Consider the following 18,073-nt stretch of genomic DNA (forward strand, 5'->3'; position numbering starts at 1 on the left):
AAAATCTTCTTTCTTAATTATAGGATGTAGTGTCACAGAATTTAACAGCAGAACAGGGACTGTTTAAAGGTTGCTTATTTATAAAAGCTTTCTGTGAGAGACTACATGGCTGCACGTTTCCATGGAAAGTTGCCCTACCCTACCATCTTTACATCAAGAGAAATTCAAAAGTTCCAAGTAACTGACTGTTGGAAAGACCATAAAAACAATTTCTAAAGAAAAACTGAGCAACTCAGCAAAACTCGATGGATCAGTTCTTTGTTTCCCCGCCTCCCTTCTTGTATAAAAAGGGTTGAATATTTCACAGGTAGGGAGATTCTGGGGTTCTGCTTATGGAAAACTTTAAACTGGTAAGGATTTAACTTTTTTTTTTTCCCAGATATTCTAATATAAGTATGAAGGAGATGGTTCAGTTGTATATCAGCATAGTTGTAAGAGTTAAAAACCAATTTAAAATATAGCCTTTGTTTTATGTATTTCTTTGCTATGACACTATTTGTCCAAATGGGGAAAAAAGTTGCGGGTAATAATGATATTTATTAGTTACATAGCTTTTAGTAAACATGATAATTATGCTAAGGATATACTGGATGACCTTTAAATCAGAATTCTGTAGTTTATTTTAAAAAAGGACAATTCATATGATTCATATGAAATGAAATGTTATACAAGAACTTCTGCTTCAGTGAAGAATTTTTCTTCCTAAAACGGCTTGTTTCCTCCTTCAGAAAAACCAGAACACAAAATGAACCCATCTACAATGAAGCTGCATTGCTGTGAGTAGTTTATTAGTTCTTTATCAGTTCTTCTCTGTAATGGTTTAGTCATGTTGAGTTTTTTTGGAAAATCTTCAGACTAAGCAACTAAACTGGAGGTTATCTGAATTTTAATCATTTTTACTCACAAGTGCTTAGATCTGAGGCATCTGTGCAGCAAACTCCTCATGTAATTAGTTAAAGTTTCAACTCCAACCATCACCCTCAGTGGGTGGAATTAGGGCAAATTCCATAGGAATCCTGACATCTAATCGGTTGCTTCAAACACCAGGACAAAACAACTTCTTCCAAGTTTGCTATAACTTTGAGATAAATATCTAGAAAATTTTGGGATAAAACTGGGGGTATAAGGAAGTTTTGTTAACACTTTCCAGCAAAGGTGTGTGAAGCAGTATATCAGGCAACACATTCTTTATAGTAGGAGTCAAAATCTCGCCCACTGACTCTGATAAGTGAAGCTGACAGTTTAATTCATGTTTAATTCAGTTTATTTATATAGTGTCAATTCACTTTGCATGTCATCTCAAGGCACTTTACAGAGACAGTTCAACCAGATAAAACAGTCAGATTGGTTCAAAATTTTCTATCTAAGGAAAACCAGCTGATTGCATCGACCTATTGACTCAAAAACAATCCCTCACACCAAGCATGCATGTGGTGACAGTGTAGAGGAAACCATCCTTTAAACAGGAAGAAACCTTCAGCAGAACCAGGCTCAGTATAAGTAACAAATACTGCAGAATGGGTGAATAGAGATAGAATGAAGCAGAATTATGAAAAGGGCTCCCTATGTCCTCCAGCTGTCTAAACCTATAGCAGCATAACTGTGGAGATAGTTCACGAGAACCATGAGCCCCTCAAACTGTAAGCTTTGTCAAAAAGGAAAGTTTTTGGCCTATCCTTAAAAGTAGACAGGGTGTCTGCCTCACGGAGTAAAACTGGTATTTGGTTCCACTGGAGAGAAGCCTGATAAATTAAAGATCTGTCTTCCATCTTACTTTTAGAAATTCTCAGATGTAAGATGGAGCTTGGCCATTTAAGGCTTTACATGTGAGAAGGAAGATTTTAAATTCTTATTCTAGATTAAACAGGAAGACAATGAAGAGAAGCCAGGATAGGAGAGATATGATCTCTCTTTTTAATTTTCATTAGATCTCTGGCTGCAGCATTATGGATCAGTTAAAGCGTTTTAACTACAGTTTTCGGACTTCCTGAGAGCAAAGAATTACAATAGTCCAGCCTTTAAGTAAAAAATGCATGGACTAGTTTCTCTGTATCACCCCTGGACAGGATATTTCTAATTTATGCAATATTCTTGAGATGAAAGTAGGAAATTCTAGAAACCTGTTTGATATGGAATTTAAATGACACATTTAGAAAATTGTATGATGAGTCTGCTCTGTGGCCTCTTAAATAAATAGACACAGTAGAGTAAAACTAATGTTTAAATAAATGCATTATATAAAATCATAATTTATCATTTAGTATAATTTTTTGAATGGTATATACATTTCTAACATAGTTTATTATCTCAATAAACTATCGTCAAGCATAAAAAAGCATGCATATTTTTGCATAGGTAAAATGACATTAATGAAACTTAGGAGCAATAGTGTCCCTACCAAAGTGGAAATCAAACCTACGCCCTTGGATTTGAGGCCTGCTTACCCTACACAGAGACTTTTGTGTGTATTAAAACACTGATGTTTTATATACTGTATACTCCAATTTATTATATCTGTATTCTTTGTGTCTCCAGTTGCTTTTGGCTTGTTGCTGCTGACTCTGCACCATTGCATCTCAAAACAAGTTGATCCAGAAGAGAAGACGTTAAGGAACTGCTTAAATGATACAGACTATCCGGAGCTTCTCGAGATAGCAAAGACCGGGCTCAACAAAACCCACAGGAAATACGATGTTGTGATTGTTGGAGCGGGTGTAGCTGGACTCACTGCTGCCAAACTGCTGCAAGAAGCTGGATATGAGGTACATGTGAAATAAAAATCTATTTTATTTTGTTGGTTTGGGGCAAATTTTGAGTTGTGGAATGACTCATAAAATTTTGCCTTGATTATATTTGTTTTTTCTAAATCAGGTTACTATACTGGAGGCAACTGAGCGAGTTGGAGGACGGGTGTTAACCCATAGGAATGATGAAGAGGGTTGGTATGTAGACTACGGGGCCATGAGGATTCCATCTTTTCATCAGTAAGTGAAAATTATTTCAAATGCAATATTTTCAAGTTGAATCCCTGTAGATCTTTTAGATTAAAATCAATTAATATAATTAATAATACAATTAATTTAAAGCTATCATCATGAAAAAAACTCTCAACAGCATTCTCCATGAGTTTATCAAAAAACTGAACATCAAACTGAATCCGTTCAATATGACTGATGACAACACCTATTACCTGATCAATGGAACAAAGTACCGGACATCAGAAGTGAAAAACAACCCTAGCATCCTGGATTACAAACTGTCTCCTGAGGAGCGTGGTAAATCCGCCAACGAGCTCCTGAAGATGGCTTTACAGAAGGTAAAAGATGGATGTGAAGTGACAAATATCTGCATTTGACTCTGCACCCACCAGCTTTGATAAAACTTTTTTTGACATGAATGCTTATCCAGATAAAACTAGGGAAGTCTCAGTACATTTATGTATGTTTTTATATAACTGAGGAATGTCTATGTTGTGTGAATCATTATAGGGAAACGGATTGGGCAATATAGGTTTTAATAGGCTCCTACCAGATAAGGAAGGTACATATAATGTTCAGGTTTCTTTCAGGCTCCTAGTCGTTTGTTCCAGTAGTACTGCATGAAAAGTGAGATTTTCGTCCCCGTAAACTCCCGCAGATCTCCCTCATTTTCGGCAGTTAACGACAATTTGCAACCCGCGCTTGTCGCCGTTTGTCAGTGCCACAAATTGTCGGAAACGGACTCTGATGTATGTGGAGAGCGATCAGCTGTACTAATGGCCCTAATTAGCATATGAATGCAGCAAACCCGCGCGGCTGGCCAGGTCTGGCTTGAATAACCTACTCAGTATTGGCTGAAACCACTATTTTCAAACAAGTAAAATCGCTCGTGATTGGCAGCAAAACCACACGTGGCCAGGCCAGGCTTGAATGTTCTTACTGAGTATTGGATGGAACCACTTCTTTTTAAACAAGTAAAATCGCTCGTGATTGGTTGCCGCATGTATATATATATATATATTTATATTTATTTATATAATATATAAATATATATTTATTTATTTATATATATATATATATTTATTCATATTATGCTGTATATTCATGTTATCCTACACTACTACACTATTATTAGGCTACCATCAAGGACATGAATGAATTTATACAGGAAATGAACATTTGCCAGGAAGATGTTTATGCAAAGAATGAGCTTTATTAAAACAAACACAACTATATACAACGTGAGGATCTGCCCACACATGCGTATCCAAAAATTACAACTCCGTGAACGGTCCGTTTGCTTCCTCGGGGTTGGAGGTAACTGGCAGCATCATCTCCGAGGCAGGTCCGATGTGCAGACGCCTACTGTGCGTGGCTCTGTACTTCGGCGTCGCCTCTAACCGGGACTGCAGCTTAACACAGAGTTCAGAGAGATCCGGCCTATGAAATGACGGCGGCCGTACAATCCATCCGCCAACGACACCATCTTCTTCGCCAGACATGAGGTCGACTGTGGCGGACTTCCAGAGTTCCACTTCCTCATCTGCTAGCACACTCTGCCTCGCTGTCAGCAGCTGAAAAAAAAAACAATGAATCAGCGCACTGCGTATGGACACAACACATCTATCAATCCACCTGAAAATTGTCACCAAATAAAGTCTTACCCTCTTTCTTCTAGCTCGACTCCGAGCTGAATGCTTGGTAGCTTCCGTACGCAACGTGTTCTCTGGCTGCCTATATCTGAAGCTCCTGCGTACCGTCTCATAATGCATCTTACAGGCAGCTGGAAAACAATTAAATGAGAGTGGTATGAATAATAGGAGGTCACCGCCTCATTATGAGGCGAAATTAGTCTGTGAAAACAAAATCCGTATCTATTTCCTTTTACCGCAGAATGAAAGCATAATCTTTAACTCTTACCCTTGCTCCGGTTCATAGCGCCTGCAATTTGTCTCCGAATTGTGAAGACGGCGTACTGCTTCCTGTGAATCACAAAAAATACACTTTAATAAAGCTTGTTCTTGCAAGGCTACTATTAGCCGTAGCTTTAGGCTAGGCTGCTTTTAGCTTAGCTAGCTAGGCTGCTTTTAGCTTAGCTAGCAGTAATCGAACGTAACACCGCTAGCTTCTCTTCTTTGAGTTCGTCTCTCCTGCACAGTTGTTCGACTGCAGAACCGCCATCTTGTCCTTTATGGACAGCAACCTGGAGTGTACCGAATTCTCCAGTCAGGTGAGCCGCTCATTCATGTCGGCAGTATGTTGAGTAAGCTGACGAGACAGTCCACTGATAGCAATCAGCAGTTTCTTCTCGTCAGCCTGCGGACTGGCTGAAAGTTGTGGATCGCGTCGAGGAGTTGAAGGCGAGTTGAACGCGAGACGCCGTCCAGCCATTGATCACGTACCAGCAAAATCCAAACAAAGATACTGGAGATAAAGTTCTACTGACAAACATGTCTGCTTGCCCATAAGCTCACACGTGATTGGACGAGCAGTCGAAGGCTCGTCAGGCTCCTCCAATCACATACGAGGTCATTGTTATACGGAAGGACTTGCGAGAACAGCTCGCATCTATCATGTTTTTTTTTTTTTTGCTTTATTGTCAATTCCGTGTAACAATACAGAGTAATTCAAATATCAAACACAGATACACAGCAGTTGGTGACATTATAACTTTAAAAAAAATGAGACATAGAATGTAAAAAATAAAAAAAAATAAAACAAGGGAAACAAACATATAAATAAATAAACAAATAAATAAAATAAACATAAAATAATTATAGCTAGGGGTTTACATTGAGTTTATGGTCATTTACAAAAGTGTATAATTTTATACCATTTTTCTTCTTCAAAATTTAAGTGACTGAAAATACAAACAAAGTTCTTTAAGAAAAACGTTGAAGTTTGGTTTGGTCCTCATGTATTTGTTTTTGTGAATGTAAAATTTCCCCATCATAAGTAACACATTAAAGGCTAGGTCCTGCAGCTTATCTGTCATTTCTATTCCAAACAAAACATTCTCTTTGTCCAGATGAGAAGGAGAATCAAATTTAGATGAACACCAGAAGCAGAAATCTTCCAAGAAAACTTTCATGTACATACAATCGTAAAAGAGGTGACCAACAGTCTCAATTTCACATTCACAGAAGGTGCAATCATTTTCTTCAAAAACCAAAACGGAGCCTCAGAAATTCCTTGAAAGGATAAATGTCAGGGATTATTTTGAAATGGACTTCTTTAACCTTTGGAGCAACAGGAAATTATAGATATTTATTCCGCAGTTTTCCCACTTTCTCTTTTGGAAAATCCTTGGAGATTAGGTTTCTGTGGGATGTATCGGGATGAAATTCCTTGACAAACAAACTACTTATGACATTGTTGGTCAGCTTTTTATCAATAACAGACTGACCGTTGAGTAACAGAGAGGGAAGTTTTACCTGGACATGGTTTAGGAGTAGGTTGTATGACATTATGATCAGAGGCTGAGGAAGGGCTTTGATTAATATATTATATTGTTTTCTGTTATTTATCTTGAATTTAGAGCAAAGAGTTTTAAAAGGTAAAAAATTCCCTTTGTCATCAAGAATGTGCATTATCGACCATATACCACTTTCTAGCCAGCTCTTGTAAAATAAAGACTTGTTCCTGAATAGGACATATCGGGAGTTCCATAGTGGGGTGTTATGAGGACTAAAATTATGCTTAAATATTAGTTTCCAATAAAGTAAGACGTGTTGATGAAAAGAATAAAGTTTAACAGGAAGTTTCTTAGGATCAAAATCACATTTAAGAAGGAAGTTAATTACTCCTAATTCTATAAATGATTTGGAGGGGATATGAAACTAAAAACTATTTTCATTTTTCAGAAAAGATTTGAGCCAATTCATTTTAATCATTCCGTCTAAACATTCAAAGTCTATTGCTTTAAGACCTCCATCATTATACTCTTTAACCATTGCTCCTTTCCTAATGTAGTGTGTCTTGTTTTTCCAGATAAAGTTGAAGTTAATTTGATTTATAGCTTTAATTGCATGTTTAGGAAGGGATATGGAATACGCTCGAAAGATAAATCTTGAGAGACATTCCATTTTGTAAGGAAAGTTCTACCAAAAATTGATATGTCACGTTGAGACCACAAATTTAAGTTAAGTTTACATTTATCTAAAATATTCCAACAGTTTAGTTTTTCCAGTGATTTACTGTCTTTGGTGATGTGAACACCAAGATAATTCACGGCAGATTTAACAGGGATGTTTTGAATGGCAGTCTGGGAAGAGTCGTGTATCGTCACGTCTATCATGTAAACATTGCTTCATCCCCATCCGGACATTTTTATGGAAAGCCAATAGAAGTTTGGGGCTTGCAGGGAACAGACACGTCATACCCAGCATCATTTCTGCCAGATGAGCGCATTGCTAGAAGATGTGTGGTTAATACATCCTCTGTGCATTTAAGTAAGACCAAAGAAAAGGTGACGGTAGTCATGCCACTATGCACAGTAGTTGAGCTCTAGGAGACTGTGATCTCTGCAGACCCCTCATTCTGATTCTAATGTTGTTTGCATGGAATGCACATTTTACCTTGCTGATTCTGATTCACATTTTACCAACTGATTCTGATTAAAACTAATTTTTGAAATAAATTATTATGTGTATTTTTTTACATAACATTTGCCATTGCTAATGGCATACACAGTAATCTAGCATACTTTAATTAAATAAATCAATTCAAGCTAAAATGTAAGAGTCTATAATTAGATGAGCCTGATCTATTTGTACCAGAGATTTCCTTACCTATTAGAAAAATGTCACTTGGGGTAAAACTCCCCATTTGTATAGCTCACAGCATTTTCATTTACATGTTAAAGCCTCCCCTAGAATTCCATGGGGGGGAGGCATGGGGGGAACACTGCCTAAGAAATCCCACGTCAATTTCTGACAATTTATGGGAGTTTTCAGTGTTGCCTGCAAATTACCGTGAACAGCCGTTAACCTGAACTTCAACGACAATCTACAGTGCCGCATAGTGACGAAAATCACACTTTTCATGCAGTGTAGCTAGCAATCTTCTACACCAAAAAAGTCACCTGACTTGTATCAACAACAGGAATAGAAAAAAATTCATCTTAATTTTATCTATCTTGATAACTAGGGTTTATTAGCATTAGTGTTCCTCTTTTGTGTACACAACCCATACAAATAAATACATACCTGACATTTAATTTCGATAAATGTACATATATTGAAATAAATAAATAACTAAATTGTTTTCAGTATTTAAGGCAAACAACTCCAATATGATCCCCCAACTGGGGATGCATATCTCGGCAGGCATGCACTTTTTCGGCATAACACCAGACCGCGGTGGTAACCTAATCTGTGACCTCTTCATTAAACCGAAGCCAAGAGTAACTTTTGTTTTAAAAATGTAAGGAAAAGAAAGTACAGATACTTCTGTCAAAATGTAATGAGTAGAAGTCAGAAGTAGGAGGAAAAATAAGTGATAGAGTAAAGTATAGATACCTAAAAAGTGTACTTAAGTATTTGTACTTTGTTACTTTACACCTATGATAAACATTAATATTTTTTGTCCATGGGAGTCACGAAATCTTCTGTGAATGGACAGATTTAAAGGTGTTAATGTGTTTTAGCAATATAGCTCTTGATGAACATGGGTGAGTTTATTAAAATAAGATAAGAAGGATCTTTATGTAAATTTCCCTTTTTGCAGGTGAATGATTCAGTTTCTCAACATGGCTGTGAGGAACTGACGAAATTTGACAAATACACTGTCAAGGTAAGTTCAATGACAACAAATTTTGATAAAACTTATGTTAAACCTTTTTTTTTAAAGTGTATATTGTGCTTACTTTTTTTCTTTGCATAATATTAACAGCTTTGTCACCATAAAAAAGTTTAGTATGACAGACCTTAAAAAAAAGACGTACTCAAGAATAGGGGACATTTTATCATTCCACTTAATGCATGCTTTGTCAAAGCGTTCCCTCCTTAATATTTTGTATGTTATGTCTCAAAATTTGAAATTGGAATGGAAGAATTTTATTTTCAGAACAAGCCCACATCTATAACGGATATTCAACCTGCAAAACTGCAACCCAGCCTTGCCTTGCAGGTGGAATTCTTGCAGTATTTATTCATATACCAGCACACAAGAATCAATTTAGTATATTTAGTAATTGGTACCACTTTAGCTTTAACCACCCTAGACCCATTTCAGTTCAGACATAATGTTGCAGTATAATATTTTAGGTCGGGACATGTAGCTGTGATTAAAGTAAAAGCTGTGGAGCACACAGCTGAACCAAAAAAAAAATAAATATAATATGGCAGCACAGTTGGACTGGCTGCTGCTACCACATATGTTTTGTCCATTGGTAATTATTTATCCTGACTATAAATAATATTTACCAATTGATTTCATCTTTGACAGTAAAAGTTGTGGTTTCTCATAGTAAATGCCGTTATTGCTATTGGTTAAAACAAAACTTTGGCTGGCGGCCAATAAGTTTCTATGTCTAATTACACTCACCGGCCACTTTATTAGGTACACCTGTCCAACTGCTCATTAACACTTAATGTCTAAGCAGCCAATCACATGGCGGCAACTCAGTGCATTTAGGCATGTAGACATGGTCAAGACAATCTTCTGCCGTTCAAACCGAGCATCAGTATGGTGAAGAAAGGTGATTTGAGTGACTTTGAACGTGGCATAATTGTTGGTGCCAGAAGGGCTGGTCTGAGTATTTCAGAAACTGCTGATCTACTGGGATTTTCACGCACAACCATCTCTAGGGTTTACAGAGAATGGTCCGAAAAAGAAAAAACATCCAGCAGTTCTGTGGGTGGAAATGCCTTGTTGATGCCAGAGGTCAGAGGAGAATGGCCAGACTGGTTCGAGCTGATAGAAGGGCAACAGTGACTCAAATAACCACCGGTTACAACCAAGGTGGGCAGAAGAGCATCTCTGAACGCACAGTACGTCGAACTTTGAGGCAGATGGGCTACAGCAGCAGAAGACCACACCGGGTGCCACTCCTTTCAGCTAAGAACAGGAAACTGAGGCTACAATTTGCACAAGCTCATCGAAATTGGACAATAGAAGATTGGAAAAACATTGCCTGGTCTGATGAGTCTCGATTTCTGCTGCAACATTTGGATGGTAGGGTCAGAATTTGGCGTCTACAACATGAAAGCATGGATCCATCCTGCCTTGTATCAACGGTTCAGGCTGGTGGTGGTGGTGTCATGGTTTGGGGAATATTTTCTTGGCACTCTTTGGGCCCCTTGGTACCAATTGAGCATCGATGCAACGCCACAGCCTACCTGAGTATTGTTGCTGACCATGTCCATCCCTTTATGACCACAATGTACCCAACTTCTGATGGCTACTTTCAGCAGGATAATGCACCATGTCATAAAGCTGGAATCATCTCAGACTGGTTTCTTGAACATGACAATGAGTTCACTGTACTCAAATGGCCTCCACAGTCACCAGATCTCTATCCAATAGAGCATCTTTGGGATGTGTTGGAACGGGAGATTCGCATCATGGATGTGCAGCCGACAAATCTGCGGCAACTGTGTGATGCCATCATGTCAATATGGAACAAACTCCCTGAGGAATGCTTCCAGCACCTTGTTGAATCTATGCCACGAAGAATTGAGGCAGTTCTGAAGGCAAAAGGGGTCCAACCCGTTACTAGCATGGGGTACCTAATAAAGTGTCCGGTGAGTGTAGTTTGAAAGGTTCTGCTAAACCTTTCCCTTAACAGATTTGATGGATGCAGTCCAGATTGAGAATGTGTAGAGCTACATTTAAGTGTTACACATTATTAATATGGCTTGTTTGTTTAGTTTGCCTCATGTAGTTTTATTTAATTGTGAAATGTTATCAATCTTTTTATATATTATCTATTTCTGTGGTGTGTTGCTATGAATTAGTCTCTATGAACTGGCCACATCTTGCCAGTGGGAATTGTGCCCATTCCTCAGGAAAAATCAGCTCAATCTTGTCATGATTGGTTTTATATCAAACCCACATGCAGAACACAACGGAGGCTGGGTAAATGTTTAACAGAGTTTATTTAAGATGTTGACACAAAAACATGAACTGGATCTGGAACAGGTCCGGGTTGGGTTCACTGAAGTCTGCAGAGATGATAGTTTGATTAGCTGGGCAGGCAGATGATTAAAGAGTCCTTTTAGTTAATTTTGATTCTACCTTGACGGGGTCCAGGCTTCTCTTGTGAGAGAGGGAACCGTTGGGTCCAGAGACTGTTGGTTCAGCAGAGTACACAAGCAGCTGCAGCGTCTAGCTTCTGACTTTGGATGGCAGACCTTGATCAGAGTTTCAAGCTCTTCTCAGAGAGCAGCAGGGGAAATCCAAATAGGAATCTTCAGGTTTGGCTCACCAGGGCTGGAAGGCAGGTTAAGCTCACCCAGAGCTTCAGGCTTGAGACAGGTTTCCTGTGAGCAAAGACAGAGGAAGGTTAGAACCAGTCTTCTCACTTAGAGACAACTTAGATTCTTTCAGGTAACAGAGGCTCAGGTTGCTAACCAAACTAAGGTCAACACTGCGGCGTTGAAGGAAGGTCTGGCAGCTGCTTATAAAGGGAAGGTCTCCTGATGAGTAGATGCGTCTCAGGTGTGCTGGAGGGCTCCAGCCCAGGAGACCCACGGCGCACTCTGCTGGAGGAAGGTGGTACATCCCCAGATCCCAACAAATCTTCTTCATTTTCAGTTTAATTCAGCTTAATTTAGTTTATTTATATAAAGCCAATTGACATCTCAAGGCCCTCAACAAGGAAAATACAATCAAATTGGTGAAAAGTTTCTATCAAGAAAACAAGTTGATTGATTCATGGATTTAAAATATATTCTGGATGTGTTTCACTCACTAACGGTGATCTAAAAGACTAACCACAAATTCTAAAATCTCATTGAAGTGTTTCCCATTAAAGCACGTCACCACTATTTTTGCTGTAACCTATAAATCATTGTCCAAAAAGAAGATGAGCATAAGAGTCTTAACATGCACTCACAGACTGAAACATCCCCTGTATTCAGCACTGCTTCCCCCTTGACACTAAATAGTTTTTTTCAGTCCCTAAGGCTTGAAAACATTCCTATAGCATAAAACTACCGTAACAGTAGTTTTATGCTATATGATTATTGAGGAACACCGTTAATCTGCCACATTACAAATCCTATATTATTAAGAATGGTATGCTTAGGTTGACATGATATGTTTGGTGTGTGTTTAATTGGGCTCTTTGGTGGCTGAAATAATAGGTTTTAGTCTCATTTGACCAAAGAACCTTCATCCTTCAATACCTATACACTGAGAAGCCCTTTTAAAAAAGCAATATCTTTGAAGGTAATTATTTGCCCCAGAAATTTTTTCATCGTTTGATTTCACTAGACTATGTTGTGGAGCTCCATCACATAAAATACGAATGAAGACATGTTTTAATCACCTGTAGGGATGTGGAGAAATTAGTTATAAAACATAAGGAGTGAGTACTTAGGCAAAGGGCTGTATCTATATATATTCTGTAAATATTTATGGCTTGTATATATATATATATATATATATATATATATATATATATATATATATATATATATATATATATACATATATGTGTGTGTGTGTGTGTGTCAACAGCAATATCTACATAGCACCAATTTGAGCCATGGCGCCATTAGGATGATTGGAGACCTATTGAATGAGAACAGCATCATGGACAAGGGTCTAATTGAGATGATTTACCTTGAGAATGATGTCTCTGACGAAGTGACGTAAGTTCTAATTTTTTAATCTTTGAGAAGAAAAAAGTTTTCTCCAAGGATTTTTTTTTCCCCACAGAAAGTGGAGTCATGCTTGAAACTATTTTAAACTAGTTTAAAACAACTTCATGAGGTGTTCAAATAATTTTTAAAGCAACTAATGAAGAGACTTTAGAATATATTTCTCAAGATCGTACAGTCAGCTTCCATCTGTTGCAGATTCCTGCAGGGTTGCAAGGAAATATATTTATTCTCTGCTTTCTCTTAATTATTTTAATAATGATTAAACAATTAGCTGTATAAGTCAGGTACAATCCCTAATCAATGTCCAAACATGTTGGCTACCATAAACTGAAAAAAAAAAATAATAATTAAATGCCATTATTGTCATTTGCTTTTTTTGGACTGGGTGGTGGGGGCCACGCTCTCAGCAAAGAAGGCCAGCCCAAACACTTCCTAAAGTTCCTCTAGGGGAGAGGTGTCATACTGGTTTCAGAAAGGGTTGTGTTGCTGCTGGTTTCCTTTTTAACCAAGAATTAGCACACCATCCTCAAATCAGAGGCATAAACATTAACATTGCTGCTGTTTGCATGATGGCTGGCTTCCACAGCAATTATTTTATTAATTGTTAGGCTTAAAAAAAAACATAAGAGACCCCACACATCAGGATTAAAAATATGGATTGAACAGTGTTTGTCATATAGTTACAGTTATAATGTGTGTGTTAAACTGATAGGCACCTGAAATAGTTCAGGGTCAGCCTAAACTAATTACACTTTACTAAAGGCAAAATGAACCAGCCCAACATTAATATTTTCCAAATAAATTAATCAAGACAGACCTGAGTTCAATGAAGCATGTACTCTATATCTACTCAATATACATATTTAAATTATCTAAATAAATAACTTGTGGCAATGTGAAACATACACATTAATTAGGATAAGAACGTGTATTTAATTACATAGAAGGCTCCTACATGACTTGCAGAGACGTACATTTCCTTCTCGCCCATAATACACAAAAACTAGTGATAACAGGAGCATGAATTGTATTTTTGTCATTTTTAATGTGAGTCTACATACACTATATTGCCAAAAGTATTTGCTCACCTGCCTTGACTCACATATGAGCTTAAGTGACATCCCGTTCCTAATCCATAGGGTTCAATATGACGTCGGTCCACCCTTTGCAGCTAGAACAGCTTCAACTCTTCTGGGAAGGCTGTCCACAAGGTTTAGGAGTGTGTTTATGGGAATTTTTGACCATTCTTCCAGAAGCGCATTTGTGAGGTCGCACACTGATGTTGGACGAGAAGGCCTGGCTCTCAGTCTCCGCTCTAATTCATCCCAAAGGTGTTCTATCGGGTTGAGGTCAGGACTCTGTGCAGGCCAGTCAAGTTCATCCACACCAGACTCTGTCATCCATGTCTTTATGGACCTTGCTTTGTGCACTGGTGCACAGTCATGTTGGAAGAGGAAGGGGCCAGCTCAAAACTGTTCCCACAAAGTTGGGAGCATGGAATTGTCCAAAATGTCTTGGTATGCTGAAGCATTCAGAGTTCCTTTCACTGGAACTAAGGGGCCAAGCCCAGCTCCTGAAAAACAACCTCACACCATAATCCCCCCTCCACCAAACTTTACACTTGGCACAATGCAGTCAGACAAGTACCGTTCTCCTGGCAACCGCCAAACCCAGACCCGTCCATCAGATTGCCAGATGGAGAAGCGCGATTCGTCACTCCAGAGAACGCGTCTCCACTGCTCTAGAGTCCAGTGGCGGCGTGCTTTACACCACCGCATCCGACGCTTTGCATTGCACTTGGTGATGTATGGCTTGGATGCAGCTGCTCGACCATGGAAACCCATTCCATGAAGCTCTCTGCGCACTGTTCTTGAGCTAATCTGAAGGCCACATGAAGTTTGGAGGTCTGTAGTGATTGACTCTGCAGAAAGTTGGCGACCTCTTCGCATCCGCTGACCCCGCTCCGTCAGTTTACGTGGCCTACCACTTCGTGGCTGAGTTGCTGTCGTTCCCAAACACTTCCATTTTCTTATAATACAGCTGACAGTTGACTGTGGAATATTTAGGAGCGAGGAAATTTCACGACTGGATTTGTTGCACAGGTGGCATCCTATCACAGTTCCACGCTGGAATTCACTGAGCTCCTGAGAGCGACCCATTCTTTCACAAATGTTTGTAAAAACAGTCTGCATGCCTAGGTGCTTGAATTTATACACCTGTGGCCATGGAAGTGATTGGAACACCTGATTCCAATAATTTGGATGGGTGAGCAAATACTTTTGGCAATATAGTGTATATGTAAATATTTAATTTGCGTTTTTGACAGTTTATGGTTAAAAAGGGATAAAAAGATAATTATGAAGGTAATGTTTTGCACCTAAGCTGATCTCCCTGCATTTAAACAGGTTATCTGATTGGTTGTATTACACGTAGTGTATGTATGCATCATTAGTAATGTTCTGATAAAGTTGTCATAAACCATCCCTCCATTTTATTACACGTTTAATCCCAAATGGGATCACGAGGGATGCTGGTGCATATCTCCAGCTGTCTATGGGCGAGAGGCGGGGTAAACCCTGGACAGGTCGCTAGACCATCGCAGGGCAACACAGAGACAAACAGGACAAACAACCAATCACACACACACTCACACCAAAGGAGAATCTAGAGAAGCCAATTAACCTAACAGTCATGTTATTGTACTGTGAGAGGAAGCCGGTGTACGTGGAGAGAACCCACACATGCTCAGAGTGAACATGCAAACTCCATGCGGAGCTTGAACCTTCTTTCTGCAAGGCAGCAGTGCTACCCACTGCACCACCTGCCTGTTGTCATAAACTATAATTGTTAAAACTAAACTTAGACATACTAAATAACTGTTTATTACATTGGTGAGTTATAACCTATATACATGTAGCAGATCCTTTAAAGAAAGTTTAAGGAACCTACAGATAAAAACTCATGATGTCATGTTTTATAATCTCCAGGTACAGTGAGGTGACTGGCGGGACAGATTATATCACCGGCAATCTTAGCGCTACCCTGAAAGAAGACACAGTCATCCCCAATGCTAAAGTCATCAAGATCGAACAAAATGCAAAAGAAAATAAAGTCACAGTGTACTACCAGGATAACCAAAACAATAATCTAAAGAAAACAGCTAATGCTGTGTTGGTGACAACCACTGCCAAAGCGGCTCTCTTTATGGATTTTGATCCACCACTGAGCCCCTCCAAAATGGAAGCTCTGAGGTCAATCCATTATGGGAGCTCCACTAAAGTGATCCTCACCTTCAAAAAAAAGTTCTGGGAGGAAGAAGGCATCTATGGGGGAAAGAGCATTACTGATCGACCCTCTCGATTCATTTACTACCCGAGCCACAACTTCACAGGAAACGACAATATTGGTATCCTGCTGGCTTCCTATACCTGGGCCCAAGACTCCACCCTCCTTCTGGGATTGAGTGACGATAATCTGAAAGAGATGGCTCTGAAAGACCTGGAATTGATCCACGGTGACCAAGTCAGGTCTCTGTGCACCGGAGTTTATGTGAAGAAGTGGAGTACGGATCCTCATAGCCATGGTGCATTCGCCCTCATGACAACTAATCAACGCACAGACTATGCCACAGAGCTTACACAGAATGAGGGCAATATTTACTTTGCTGGTGAACACACGGCCTATCCTCATGCTTGGATCGAGACATCTATGAAATCTGCAATCAGAGCAGTTAAAAACATAGAAAGCCATGCTTTTTTTACACCACTGATTCCTGGCAGCGCCAGAGAGGAGCTGTAGGATCCTGAATCCTCTCTCTCTCAATGATTTTAGTTGGAAGCAAAACTACTGTCGGCCTAAACAGTTTAAACACTTTGCTTAAACTTGACACCCTATTGTTTTTTGTTACTTATCTATTCTCCTAGAATATGGCGATTGTCACCAGCAAAATATTAAAGAACAACATAAGAATAGCAAATAAAAAGTGAGGGGAAAAGCACTCAAAAATGCTTAAAGAAAGGAGCCAATAAAGAAAATAGGTATTAGGACTGTTTGGGAAATTTATGCTTTCCAAGTTGTATAGCATATTTTAAAAAATATGACCTTGCAACAGTGTCAGAACACCTTTTAGACCTTAGTGTTATAACCATTTTCTCATTGAATTTATACTTGGTTCTTCTATCACTGTATCTGTAATGGAAATGCGTCCAACAGACACACAGAAAAATGTATCGGAGATTTGGTGATTGGAAAATGCCACTGTGAGGAAACATTGACAAACACTGAGTGCTTAGGAGTTCTTTATATTCGATCATTTGTTTAATTTGCATGGTCACAATATATCCTTTTGATTAGTCTTGTCTATCACAGTTCAGTCTGTTTCACAACTCATGATTTTTGTTTTGACTGTATCGAAGTTTGAGGTTCTGTGACCTGCAAACTAAAATTGAAAATTGTTTCACTGATAATTGTGCCTAAAAACAGCCATTCTTTGATGAAATATTCCAACTTAAACATACTCAAATCAGTTGACGTCTTTTTTTTTTTTTTTTTTTTTTTTTTTTCCTACATGGTTGTCTATCCTACTTGAGTTTTACTGGTATGAATATATCCTGGTGGTAGAAATGTTTTAGATCTTGTTTGAAGCTTAGGTTTCTTATTCAATTTAATGCATACTTTTAAACACTTTGTTATGTTTGGGTCATCTTTTACTATACTTTCATTTTCTTGGAAATTATATTTTCTTTATCATTTTAAATAAAATGTAATTCTGCTTATGTGATACCTTTTGGGATCAAAGGTGAATTATATCCTTGTAATCTTTCTCTTTATGTACTAACCTGAAAATTGTAACAATAAAAAACTGAAGCATTCACTTATCTGCTTTCATTTGTGTCTATATATGAGAACAGATCTTTTAGGGTTAGTTGTTTACTGTAAATAGCTTTCATTCTCAAATCCTTGGTTGGCCCCTAAAACTCATTATTAAGATGCCTGCGGTAGCCCAACCAAACCCAAAAGCTACTTTGTGCAAATAGAAAAGTGAACCAGTGTTTTTAAACTCTGGTCCTTAAGAATCTCTGCCCTGTTTGTCTAGGATGTTTCCAGGCTGTCCCACACCTATCACTTAATGGTGGACTAAAAGGGTTTTCTGAACTCCAGTCACCTGATTCAGGTGTGTTGAAGCAGGGAAACACCTAAAACATGCAGGCAGTGAACCTTAAGGACCACAGTTAATGGTCGAAAAGCAAAAAGAAAGTTGATCTA

The 18,073-nt window shown here is 38.5% G+C and overlaps 1 protein-coding gene across 1 annotated transcript; it reads left to right on the forward strand.

Moving 5' to 3' along the window:
* The first annotated feature begins 733 nt into the window (after positions 1-733).
* LOC119777189 (L-amino-acid oxidase-like) lies at positions 734-17,681 on the forward strand. Its single transcript, XM_038275994.1, has 7 exons — positions 734-776; positions 2,536-2,762; positions 2,872-2,984; positions 3,115-3,316; positions 8,706-8,771; positions 12,663-12,796; positions 15,796-17,681. The coding sequence occupies exons 1-7, from the start codon at positions 746-748 to the stop codon at positions 16,604-16,606; spliced, it is 1,584 nt and encodes a 527-aa protein (XP_038131922.1). The 5' UTR covers positions 734-745; the 3' UTR covers positions 16,607-17,681.
* Positions 17,682-18,073: the final 392 nt, after the last annotated feature.

Source organism: Cyprinodon tularosa, unplaced genomic scaffold, assembly GCF_016077235.1.
Source record: "Cyprinodon tularosa strain WSP-4 unplaced genomic scaffold, ASM1607723v1 ctg989, whole genome shotgun sequence".
NCBI lineage: Eukaryota > Metazoa > Chordata > Actinopteri > Cyprinodontiformes > Cyprinodontidae > Cyprinodon > Cyprinodon tularosa.